Raw genomic sequence first — 13745 nt, forward strand, 5'->3', positions numbered from 1 at the left:
ATGAATTCGCGCACCTATAATATTTAAATGACAATGGAATATCCTCTGACAACTAAACGAAAAAGGGGATACAGATGAACAACCATTTTGTATCTGTATATTCAAAATAGGATAGATATACAGCTACACTCTCTTAATTCAATGAATAGAAAGATTTGTTCTAATAGTGTTTGTGGACAGGATATCATATCTGCATCTTGTACAATGAATAACCACTAGGACAACAATATGCAATGTATTAATTATTAAAACTGTGCTACTAATTGGTTTTGAAACCTCATTGCTATTTGTTTCTCAATAAAATTATTTTTTAAAAAAGATTTAGATAAGTCTTTTAATTCTTAATATAGGAGGGAAGGGTCAGTAGATAAAAATAACTTGGCTAAAATATTTAGTCATCTCTGATAGCCATCGTATTTTTATAATTTATCTTTATTTTCTTCTTCAGCTCAGAGTATACTTGCGAACATCAAATCTGGACAATGCCTTTGCTCATGTCACCAAGGCACAAGCAGAAACATTACTGCTCAGTGTCTTCCGGGACATGGTAATAGTATTTAGAGCAGACTGCTCAATATGTCTTTATAGTATTGAAAGAACATCTGATGGGTAAGTTGTAGCATGGAAATGACTTTTTGTTTCTGTTTATCATGTTTCCTTTATAGTTTTTGTTTTCTCAAAACAGTTTTCCACCTTTATATTTAGTTTCCCCTTTTAGAAGTCATATGTAAAAAGTTTTGATTAGTGATGTCTATATAATAGCCATAAAAAGAGAAGAATAGGAATAGCCTACAGTGTTTTCTTTAGGTCATATTCTTGGATTTGTTTGGGGGAAAAAATCTGGTTTTTATCTGAGGGGTAATCCCTTAGATACTTAATTCTTCCACAATCTTGAATATAAGTAGCTAATAACTACCCTAGTGTTCCAGACACTTAGAAGAAACTTGGAGTTCCATAGCTGTAAGGCCTTAGGAAGCATGTCCTAGACTCCTGTATTTCCACAGTAGAAGATGACCACATTCTACAGCAGGAAAAGGCAAAGCTCCTGCCTCTGCTGTATGTGTCTTTACATTCATGGCACTTGGTTGACTTGAACCTTTTAGATCACACCTCTTGCATTTAGTTTTGTTTTTGCAAGTGTGTTTGAATGCCCATGAACTACACGAACTAGCAGAGGAATGGGGAGTAATGTAGAGATAAATATTAAGGCATATTGTTAGCTTCACTGACTAAACTTTCATCTTTCTCAGCCAATTAAATTTTTCCCTTTAAATATTTCTATTCCTTAGTTGTTTTGTAATTTTTTGTCTTCCAACATTTTGTTTTTCTTTCTCTTATCCCCATGTGCTCTTTGGGTCTCTTAATCTAGCTAATCCTGATGGAATGATGTTTAGTGAGGAAAGGACAGTAAGTAGAAGGTATTTGGGCCTTCCATAAGCATGAAATCTATTACATTAGTAGCAGAAAGAGGAAGAAAATCGTGGTTAGAATTGTTTTTGAGTTACCAGGTTTCTTTTGTTTTTACAGTTCGAATACTACTGCTGGTATTCATGTTCTTCAGGAAGTCTCCATGTCACGCTACATTCCTCACCCTTTCCTGGTAGTATCTGTTACTCTGACGTCTGTGAGTACAGAGAATGGAATCACCTTGAAAATGCCACAGCAGGTACCGTACCATTATCAAGGTTTTTGGAGTTTACATCTCAGTGTTTAGTATTTTAAGGAAGTGTTAGGAACTGTTTGGTTAGCAAACAAATATTACCTATCTGTCTAGAACATACTTTGTATGAAAATGTTGTCATCTTCATACAAACTAAACAAATGTGGTTTCTGCTCATTTTAAACAATTACATACAGTTGACTTGTTATGCAGATACTAAAATCGCGTGTATTTTGAAATGTGTGAAATGAGTGGAGATTACTTAAGCAAAGATGAGGAATCTGAGGCAGAGGGAAGAGTAATGCGAAGACTCAAGGCAAGAGAGAACATGATATACCGGGGAATGGAAGAATTTATTTAGAGTACTGAACATTGAATATGGTGGTCTAAACTTTCTAAAGTCCTTTAAGCTGGGTATTAGCTTAACACTTTATAATGTTTAAGAGGAAAATAAACTGCAGAAGGGCCAAACTGCATGAAAGAAGAGCAGGTAAGAGGCCATTATACTGATCGAAGTAAATGGTGTTATTGACTGAAACTTGACCAATGGAAAAGGGAAATGGAGTAAATGAATATAGAACATTGAGGACTCCATGATTATGAGAAAAGAGAAAGTACTCCCCTAGTTTCAGGATGAATTAACCTGATATGTAATGGTGCCTCCAGGATCCAGCTTGTAGACCTTCCTTAGCCAGAGCTGCTTCTGTTATACCATTAGTTTTCAATTTTCATGTCAACTGGGAGCCTGTTATCCAAAGAATATCTATGTACATTTATTATTTATCCTGTCTTTTTATTCTTATTGAAATATTTCTATTATACCTTATCACTCCATATAATTATAGAAAATTTAACCACTTGATAAGAGAGCTTCTTTCATTCTAGTTATAATTGTTACAAGTAGTTATTTATAAGGATCTAAAAACTGATTTAAAACAGCACATCCCATTTCTGTGTTCTTTGGACCAAGAAATAATAAAAGTTACTATCTCTTCTGTAAGATGACCCTAAAAAGGTTTGTTTTTTGTTTTTTGTTTTTTGTTTTTTTTTTTGCGGAACCGGGGATTGAACTCAGGTACTTGTGCTTGCCAGGGAAGCGCTTATTCCACTGAGCCATCTCCCCGGCCCCCTAAAAATATTTTTAAACAAGTCAGTGTGCGTTGGCACACACCTGTAATCCCAGCACTTGGGATGCTGAGACAGGATTGTTATAAGTTCCAGACCTGTCTGGGCTACAAAGTGAGCTCAAGGCCGGCCTGAACTGCATAGCAAGATTCTGTCTCAAAAAGACAGGGCGAGAGAGATAATTAAGCAATCTAAGTGCCTGCCTGGCAAGTGCAAGGATCCTAGTTCAATTCCCAGCACCACTCGATCCCTTGTACTCCTTGCTGTGCCAGCCCTGCCCCGGACGTGCCCAGCTGGCCACTGAGACCAGCGTGGTGGTGCACTCCTGTAATCCGAGCTCTGGGAAGGCTAAAACAGAAGGATCACTACAAGTCTGAGCTGCATAATGAGACCCTGTACCGAATACATAAAAGTTTTTTTAAAAAACTAATAACAATATACAAATATTTTCAGACAGTTATTCTTCAGCTTTCCCTTCTTGCCTCATAGCTTTCTCTGAGTCTTCTCTTCTGCATGCCAGATATTCCTTTGCCTTCACTTATCTCATGTAGTATTTGCTCTTGACCCCTTTGCTGTTTTCTTCTCCTTTCTGTAGGTACACATCTTCATTAACATATAGCTCTTCTTTCCTTTTCAACTATATTTCATGGTAACCAAATAGTCCTTAGTTGATTAGAGAAAGATCTGCTTCTTCTAAACAAGAGATGTAACAGGAATTCTAAACAAAAGACAAAAGGAATGTGAAAATTTTAAAAATCACCATTTTAAAACCTTGAAGAAATGACTGATTTAGCAGTGATCATTACTGGATAGAACTTTACAATAACAAGATCAGGTTGTCATACTGTCTTTTTTTTTTTTTTTTTTCTTTTTTTTTTCTTTTGGCAGAACCAGGGATTGAACTCAGACCCTTGCGCTTGCCAGGGAAGCTCTTATTGTACTGAGCCATCTCCCCCACCCCCATTCTGTCCTATTAATCATCACTAAAAGTGGAAAAGCCATCTATCCTGTCTTTCTGGAAATGATGTACTGTGCTTTCTCATTTATCACAGAGGTTATGTTCCAGACACCCTCCTCAATAAGTGAAAATCGGCGAAGCAGCAATGTTGTATTTATTTAGCATTTATGTAATTTTGAGACTTTATAAGCCCATCCCACACTTATCAACCTTTCTCACACTTTTAAAAACACTTCTAATGTTCTTAACCATTTTCTAAACTCATAAACCTACATAATTTTAACAACATACATATACTGTACACTATCTCAAAATCCCATGATATAGTGAAAAATCTGTAATAATTTAGATGAATATTTTTTGAAAATCCACAAAACAGTGAGTCTGCAAAAGTTGAACTGTGAAATAGTGAGGGACTACTGTAATGTGAAATTCACATGAAAAATTATCAAAAACGTTGAACCTATATCTAATCAAATATGTAGTTATTGTCCACTCACAGATATGGATGGAAGACTAGTCTAGTTATACAACACAGAGAAACAAGCAGAATATGAGACAGTTGTAAGTCAATTACATGGGCAATAATAATAATAATAATAATAATAATAATAATAATAATAATAGCAACAACATGGGCAGAAGAATGTAATGACTGCTCTACTAGACAACAAATCCAAAAGCTCAGCCATGTGGGAGGAGGCCAAGGCCATGCCAGGCAAGGAACTCAGCCTTTGGCTACATCTGAGCCACCAGGAGCCAAGGACCTTCTAGATGTGGTGGGACTAGGCCCGTGCAGACATTTAGGGTGGGACACCAAAGACTGGCGCTGAAGCACATTGATAAGGAACTTAGTGAACTGGCCCGTGACCCTCCAGTACAGTGTTTTACAGGCCTGTTTGGGGATGATACATTCCATCGGCAAACCACAGTTATGGGACCTGCTGACAGCCCAAATCAGGGCGGTGTGTTCTTTTGGACAGTTCATTTTCCTACAGAATACCCCTTCAAATGACCTAAGGTTGCATTTACAACAAGAATTTATCCTCCAGATATTAACAGTAATGGCAGCATTTGTCTTGATATTCTAAGATCACAGTGTTCTCCTGTTTTTATTTCTAAAGTTCTTTTATCCATTTCTCCACTGCTATATGATCCAAACTCAGATGACTCCCTAGTGCCAAAAAGTACAACAGAACATCTCGAGAATGAACTGAGAAGAATGCCATGAGATGCTGCCTTAAAATCAGAATAAACTGCATTATAGCTGGAATAAACTTTAAATTAATGTTAAAATAAAATTTAAAAAAAGTTCATCTGTATCTTCATTGAAATCAGCTGTAAAAAAGACACTGTTAAAATAATTAGGGATGGGGCCAGCCAAGATAGCTCAGCAGATTAAAGCACCTGCTTAAGGAGAGGCAGAGGCCAGGGGTTCAATCCTCAGCCTGCCATGCGGGCCCCACCCCGGCGCGCACTGAGATGGCAATTCAGACTGAGCGTGGTGGTGCGCACCCGCAATCCCAGCACTTGGGAGGCTGAAAACAGGATCAGTAGAGTCCAGTCTGTGTAGTAAGACTCTGTAGACCCTGTACTAAATACACACAAAAATAATAATTAGGGTAGTTTAATTAGCATTATATAAGGAAATATTCCCATATTTTAGGAATGAATATTAAATATATGAAGATAAAATGGCCTGAGCTTTTTTTTTTTTAATGTATTTAAAGTACAGGGTCTCACTACATATACCTGACTTATAGTGATCCTCCTGTCACACTGGGGAATGAAACCCAGTCGCTGTGTCTGCCTAAGCCGGTGCTTTAATCTGCTGAGCTATCTGGCCTGCCCTAATAAAGGGACTTTGTCTATCCCTGATAAAGTGGGCAGTCAGTGGTGTCAGTAGCACAGGGCACCACTGACATTTTAGGAGAGCCTTTCACAAAGAGGAGGTAATTTAGTGAAAAGCAGATTAAGAATTAACTTCAAATACAAAGGGAGTTAAATGGACTGGAAAACCAAAACAAGGAATATAGTATTGTAGCAAAGTAAGTCTTGATTTAATAATAAAGATTTAAATAGTGTCAGTGAAATTATCTTTATTTAATAATAAAATATAAGAAAATAATATTCGTGAGAATTACTCTAGAATTGCACAGCTTTTTTCATGAAAGCGTGATGAGTACCTTATTGAGTGGTTGGATGGAGAATTACCTACCAGGAAGTTTGTAAACCTAAGAGATTATATTTTGAGTTCCTTCTGGTTTAGGGTTATGAGCATTCAGGTAGCTCATGCTTCTTCTAAAAACATCTAAAGTTCCCTGAGATTATTACTAGCTACTTACAATATTAATAAAAATGTTGAATGAATAATCATTCTTTGAAGAAAGAACTTTAGGAAAGGTGTAATTGGGGGTTGAACTAGTGTGCTTTCCCTGAGCTACATCCCCAGCATTTTTTTTTTTTTTTTTTTTTATGTGGAACTGGGGATTGAACTCAGGCCTTTGCACTTGCTAGGGAAGTGCTTATTCTACTGAGCCAAACCCAAGCCTCTTTTTTTATGTTTTTTTATTTTGAGACAGGATCTTACTGAGTTACTAAGCCCACCCTGTCCTCCAACTTGGGATCTTCCTGCTTCAGGCTCCCAGTGCTAGGATTATAGGCGTGTATTCCTTTTTTTTTTTTTTTTTAGTGAAGTGTGAAATACAGTGGGTTAATACATGATCTTATAATTTAAAATGGTCGCTATAAATGTTATTGTACTAAGTTTCAGTAAATGTTTTCATGGTCTTTGAAGTGTTTGAGGAATTTGTCTATATGCCAGGTTCCAGAGGGCATACATCAAATACAGTTTTAATTTGATGTTTCCATGCTTGCTTGGTTTTTTGTTTGTAAAAGAGAATAAAAAAAGAATTTCAAAACATGATGATAGGAAATTAACAATGTTGACTATATTGCATAGTCTTATCAAAGTAGTTGCTCTCTTTACCAGATACAGGCGACACCGTTGATCAAAATGTAAGCACTAATTGTTCCTTTCATTGAGCTAACAGAATGTAGTAGTACAATTGCCTTAGCTACCTTGGGGGGTACACATGTATTACATGATTTAACTTTATCATGGAAATACCTACAGGAGGGACAGTGGTGTCAAATGGAATTTCTCGTTTTAGTTTTTTGAAGACTCTCTGTACTGCTTTCCGTGGTGGTGCTGCTAATTTGCATCCCTAACAACAATTTAGAAAGGTTCCTTTTTTCCAGTGCCCTCAACAGCATTTATTACTTCGTTTCTTAATGCCACTCATTCTTTTGACAGTAGGATAGAATTTCAGTGTTGTTGTAACTTGAATTTCTCTAATAGCCAGAGTTGAACATTTTTTCATGTACTTATTGGCTATTTGTCCTTTTTCAGTTACCCATTATTTGATTGATCTTTTATTTTGGGAGGTCTAATTTCTATATATTCGAGATATTCTTTATCTGAGATATAGCTGACAAAAACTTATTGCCATACTGTAGATTGCCTGTTCTTTCTGTTGGTTGTTTCCTCTGCTGCGCAGAACCTTTTTATCGGGCATGATCCCATTTGTTGCTTTTTTTTTTTTTTTTTTTTTTTTTTTTTGCAGAACTGGGGATTGAACTCAGACCCTTGTACTTGCCAGGGAAGCACTTATTCTGCTGAGCCATCTCCCCAGCTCAATTTGTTGGTTCTTGATGTTATTTTCTTGTACAGCTAGGTTCTTCTATTGAGGTCATTGCCTACACCTATGTCTTCAAAAAATTTATTTTATCTTCCAGATTTTTTGTTTCAATATGTAGACCTTTGATCCATTTTGATTTTAGTATAATATGTAATGAGATATATGGGTCTAGATTCAATCATCTGCATGTTGCAAGTCACAGTTTCATGTAGTTCATGTGTTTGGCTTTTGTGTGTGTGTGTGTGTGTGTGTGTGTGTGTGTGTGTGTGTGTGTGAAAGAGCAGGTTGTATGTCCTCTATTCTGTTTCTTCTTTTGGAGGCAAAGCTTTCCAATTTTCTTCACTTAATATGAAATTGGCAGTAAGTTTATCATAAATGGTTTTTATCATGGTTTTTGTCCTGTTTATGTGATATACTTATGTATTTGTTGAACCATGCTTGCGTGCCTGGAAGCCTGTTAGGACATGATGTATGATTTTTTTGATGATGTGTTGCATTCTGCTGGCCAATACCACTGTACCTTGGTTCACAAACTTAATTTTTTTCTATGATTTTGGAAAAGATGGCTACGTACGTTTGTGTTTCTGTGGGAAAGATAGCGGTGGTTGTCTGTCACCTGATACAGAATTTGCTAAAACAAAATTTTGGTAGATGCTTGTTTGTGAATCAAACTGCAAACAAAAGCATTTGTGTACTGAGGTACTACTTGTTTAAGAATTTTTCATCTATGTTCGGTAGAGAGATTGCCTTGGAGTTGCCTTTTTTTCCTAACCTCCCAAGCCCTACTTTATCCTTTAAACCTTTTCTTAGCTATGCCAGTTAAACCAGTGAAATGTTTTCTCGCTTTTTATGTATTTCTGATTTTCTTCTAGTTTCTCCAGGATAATCCAGCTCTACCCCCAGTTTCATTTTCACCAGTTTGATCATTAACTGTGTTAAGCCTTGTTCTGCTCTAGCCAAGAAGCTGTTTATATTCCGGTAGAAGCTAAAGTGGCTGCACATAGTACAGCCTGAATAGAGTAGATTATTTAATTTATAAACCTTTTGGATTAGGAAGGGTGAAATGCTGAAAATATATCTGTAAATCTAATTTTCTCTTCTGAAATTTCAGGTTCGTGATGCAGAGAGCATTATGCTGAACCTTGCTGGACAGCTCATCATGATGCAGAGGGACAGGTCTGGCCCTCAAATCCGAGACAAGGACAGTAACCCCAACCAAAGGAAACTTGTGAGTATAGTACAAGCTATCTCAGACATTGAGAAGGTGTGAGATTAGGTTAACAAATCAAACAATTTAAGAAGAGCGTAATGTTTTATGATTCAGAAACTGAGAAAATGCATTAAATTCATTTTAAGCCTAATATTAAAAGATCAAGGATAAACTCCCATAATAATAAAATGTCCTGTGCTCCAGATGTTAATGTAGTCCAGATGCTTAGTTGTAAATGGTAATGAGAAAAACAAGGATTGGTGATGTTCAAGAGATTTCTTTATTGTTGTTTTTAGATTTAAATGTATATACTTTGAAAGGCAAAAAACTGTTATTACCTCTAATCCTAGAATTTTTCCTCAAAAGCTGCTGTACTGTTGTTTTGAAAAACATAATAAACTACTACTTAGGAACTTAAGAACCTACAAATTAAAAAAAAAAAAACTGATTCTTGTCTCTTCTTCTCTAGCTGCCATTCTGTCCTCCTGTTGTACTAGCCCAGTCTGTTGAAAATGTTTGGACTACATGTCGAGCAAATAAACAAAAACGTCACCTTCTGGAAGCACTCTGGCTCAGCTGTGGTGGTGCAGGGATGAAAGTCTGGCTTCCTCTCTTCCCTAGGGACAACCGCAAGCCGCATTCCTTCTTGTCTCAGCGGATCATGCTGCCTTTCCATATCAATATATACCCCCTGGCGGTTCTGTTTGAAGATGCGTTGGTCCTTGGTGCTGTCAATGACACTTTACTGTATGATTCTTTGTACACTCGGAACAGTGCTAAGGAGCAGCTTGAGGTGCTCTTCCCTTTCTGTGTCGTGGAGAGAACCTCTCAGATCTACCTCCACCACATTCTACGTCAGCTGCTGGTCAGGAACCTTGGGGAGCAAGCCTTGCTCTTAGCTCAGTCTTGTGCTGCATTACCTTACTTCCCTCATGTGCTGGAGCTTATGCTCCATGAAGTGCTGGAAGAAGAAGCTACCTCACGGGAGCCCATTCCCGACCCGCTGCTTCCCACTGTGGCAAAATTCATTACTGAGTTCCCCCTCTTCCTGCAGACAGTTGTGCACTGTGCCAGGAAGACTGAATATGCACTGTGGAATTACCTTTTTGCAGCTGTTGGAAACCCGAAGGACTTGTTTGAAGAATGCTTGATGGCTCAGGATTTGGACACAGCTGCCTCTTACCTTATCATTTTGCAGGTAACAGTTCTTTTCTTAGAAGTAAGAACTAGAAAAATAGCCTGTTGACACTGTGCTTGTGTTTTAAGGAATAGTCAGCTTTTCTCTTTAGTTTACATCCTTTGTTTTGAAGAATTCAGTCTTGTCAAATGACTGTAGATGTTTTCTGAACACTGTAAAAAAAGTATCACAAGGGTATTTTATTGTTTGTCTATAACACGGACTTGTATTATTTTAAATACTACTGGAGAAATTTTATTACATGTGTTGTAATACATATGTTAGTACACATAAAAGAAATATTACAGTTTGGACATTAGTGCACTTGTCTGAGCTACACAAAGTAATTCATTTTTTTATTGTGTAGAATTGCTGGAGGGGTGTTCACTAGACTTGCATTATAGCCAACTTAGGGTAGGCGCCCGAGAGCAAGGTGAGAAGGCTCAAGTCTCCCACAGTAAGCACTTTCATAAACACTCGTTTTTCTTTCAAAGTAATAGGGCTGGTGAGATAGCTCAGTGGACTCAGCTCCTGCTTAGGCAATGCAGAGGAACCTGCACTTGATCCCCAGTATTGCATGCTGTGTTGGCCCCGCCCCGGGGTGTCCTGAGCTGGCCACAGAAACCAGGCATGGTGGCGCATGCCTGTAGTCCCAGAGCTGGGAAGGCCGAAAACAAGAGGATTGCTACAAGTCTAAGCTGTACAGTGAGACCCTATACCAAATACATTTTAAAAACTTTTTTTAATAAAAAAATGTAATAGGTTCTTTGAGGCTCCAAAAAATTTAATTATATATTTGACAAAAGGCTTGATAGTTTGTTATTCCCATGAGTTTGATAACATTTTGATTGGCTATGTGAAGGTTCTTTCAAATTACAGCAAAACTTTCATATATAAGAAGTTAACCATAAATCTCAGCCTGATGCAGATGTCCTATCAGCTTATTTGCTTCATGACAAGTAAATGAAACCAGAAGAGATAGTAAAGCAGAAGCTAATAGCCTTGAGATTATATGATTCTTTAGCCCTAAAAAAAAAAAAAAAAAAAAAAATCACTGAACTATAAAAATGGAAAAGAAATGCATTAAGAATCTGTTCATTTTTGCGGTACTAGGGATTGATCCATGAGTGCCTAAGGTACATTCCTGGTCCTTTTTCCCAAGTTGCCCAGTCTGTCCTCTTAGCCTCCTGAGTAGTTGGAACTATGAGTATACACTACTGTTCCCATCTAGCAGCTGTTGCTCCGGAGTGGTAAATAATAATTATAATTAATGTACTAGGCATCTTTCTATACAAAAGCCAACACAGGTAGTAAGGTTGAATTTATGAAAAAAGTATGGAGGATGCTAAATGTATAATAGTACTACTGAATGTCCAAAGCAAAGACTTTGTAGTTATATTGCTTAGAAAACTTTGTCCTTTAAAGGTAGACCTAAGTGTTTTTGAAGCCAAGCAAGTCAGATTTATATTCTTGCTCTTCTGCTTATCTTCAGCAATTTACAAAAGTCAGTTTCCTCACCTGTAAAAAGAAAGGAATGATGCACCATGACTGAGAATAGTAAATAATGTATGCAACGTGGCATGTAAATGGGAATCCAGCAAGTCAGAGTTCATATTATACCACCAGAGTACTTAACTCACTGTCCTTTTCAGTGCTCCTTTTAGTAATACTATAAAACTATCACATACAATATTATATCTCCATCCCTTGGGTTTAGGGAATTGTGAACAAAAGAACTGCTCTTATCTTCTCAAATCATCTAGTACAAAATGCTGTCTTCTTTGGTTGTTTCTTTAGAATATGGAAGTCCCGGCAGTAAGCAGGCAACATGCCACCCTTCTGTTCAACACAGCGCTGGAACAAGGCAAGTGGGACCTGTGCCGACACATGATTCGATTTCTTAAGGCCATTGGCTCTGGGGAAGCTGAAACACCTCCATCCACACCTACAGCTCAGGTTAGTTGTGAAGCTGTTGTTTCTTCCGGCCATACATCTGTAAGGTATCTTTCTCTAACCGTATTGCATGTTATGTGTTACCATAGGAACCTAGTTCAAGTGGCGGATTTGAGTTCTTCAGGAATCGAAGCATCAGTTTGTCCCAATCAGCTGAAAATGTTCCTCCTAGTAAATTCAGCTTACAGAAAACACTAAGTATGCCATCTGGTCCTTCTGGAAAAAGGTACAAAAATAGAGAATCATGATTGCTTTTAGGGCAACTATGAAACATTAGATTTCAAACATTTATAAAATAAAGTCTTATGGAAGCATTAACTGTTTAATCCAGTTGCAAATCCTTTTATAGCGTGTGCACAGAAGGCTTCCCTTTTCCTTCCCATCAAGTTCACCGCAAAAATTCTGAACCTTTGTACTAGAGTACCCTTGATGCACCTGTTCTAAGTGCAGCTAACTGTTGATGACAGAGAATCTAACTAAAAAGACATATACAGATAATCTGAAAACCTTAAAGTCAAGTTTTGTCCAAGACAAAAGGAAAGATTTAGTGAATGCATTTGATTGCCATTTGATTCTTTGATTAGAGAAGTCATTTAATAGTGAGAAAACCAAAGGAATTATATTCTGAAGAGCAAAGCCTGCTTTATCTAGGTTTATTATCTCTGGGAAAGTAGATACTATAAAATTAGAATTCCCTCTCGCTTGTATGTCCTTGGCTCTTACTTTTTCTTCTTCATTAATTGTTTCTTTTCTTTATATTTTTATTAAAGCATTTCTTAGTTTTTTGCAGTACTGGGAATTAAACCCAGGGCTTTCACATGGAGCTGTATGTATCCTCAACCCTCTTTTCTTTTTTAAAATTTTTTTTGGGGGGTTGGTGTTTTTTGTTTTAATTTTTTAATAGATTACAAATTGAAAATAAATTATTTACAAACATAAATGAATATAACAATAAAAATTGTCCAAAATACAAATGAAGAATTTACAGATCAGTCATAATAGTTCACTGTGTCAAAACCAAGAAACTTATATTCATATAACTAGAATTCTCAAAGTAGAAAGGAGTAGGCAATAAATATTTAAAGATTTAAAAATTCTGAATTTAGTTCAACTTATAATACCGCACTTACAAGAAAAATGAACCTTTTGCACAAGAAATTTAAATAAAATCATACCAAGATACACAAAAATGAAATTGTCCAAAACTTGTTATAAAGAAAAAAATGATTAAAGCATATACATAAAAAATATTAGCTACGGAAGAACAAAATTAAATAGCACCTTATTTCACATTAGAAAAAAAAAAGGACCAAGTGTATAGGAAACTAGACTAATTATAGGACTGAAAGAAAAGATCTGTCCTCTTTGAATTTTATACTTAGCAAACATAACCTTTGAAAACTAAAAGTAAGATTTTCTAGTTATACAAACTTGAAATATTTTAATACTTCCAGAAGTAGCATATAGGAAATAGCAAAGAGCATAATTTAAAAGGCAAGAGAAGTTGCAGTATGCTCCTGGATGAACAATAAAGAGCTCTCAATATGATAGCTATGCAGGACTGTATAATATATATTAGATGAACCCATATTTAAAGGTCATTCCAGATTTCTATGAAACAGTACCAATCTTATATTGGGTTATACACATTTTTTTTTTCTTTTCATATATATGTGTGTATAAAAGACAGGGAAGAAGTAATATAAAGAGAAAATGGAAATATACTTTTTAAAGTTTCTAAGACTAGGAGAAGATATCATACGATGCCTTTTAAATAAATTGTAAGTCAAAGATATAGTATAAATCTTAGAACAAAAATTAAGATTAAGCAATATTCAGAAAATTAAATACTAATTAATTAAAAATTAAATGTTTCAAAACAATTGAACTAAGAAAAAGTTTTCATGATAGCAAAGAAGTACTAAGAGTAAAACATAAGATAAATACTGGAATGGCAAGTA

The 13745-nt window shown here is 36.3% G+C and overlaps 1 protein-coding gene across 4 annotated transcripts in view; it reads left to right on the plus strand.

Moving 5' to 3' along the window:
* Positions 1-13745, plus strand: part of Ric1 (RIC1 homolog, RAB6A GEF complex partner 1) — a 203253-nt gene that overhangs the window by 176177 nt on the left and 13331 nt on the right. For all 4 annotated transcript variants that reach the window (XM_023721957.1, XM_023721956.1, XM_004637193.2 and 1 more), the window contains exons 16-21: positions 449-609; positions 1528-1666; positions 8556-8672; positions 9124-9852; positions 11629-11787; positions 11874-12010. In XM_023721957.1, coding sequence (XP_023577725.1) covers positions 449-609; positions 1528-1666; positions 8556-8672; positions 9124-9852; positions 11629-11787; positions 11874-12010 — 1442 coding nt within the window. The remainder of the gene's footprint in view (positions 1-448; positions 610-1527; positions 1667-8555; positions 8673-9123; positions 9853-11628; positions 11788-11873; positions 12011-13745) is intronic.

Source organism: Octodon degus, unplaced genomic scaffold (genome assembly GCF_000260255.1).
Source record: "Octodon degus isolate 3935 unplaced genomic scaffold, OctDeg1.0 scaffold00087, whole genome shotgun sequence".
Classification (NCBI taxonomy): domain Eukaryota; kingdom Metazoa; phylum Chordata; class Mammalia; order Rodentia; family Octodontidae; genus Octodon; species Octodon degus.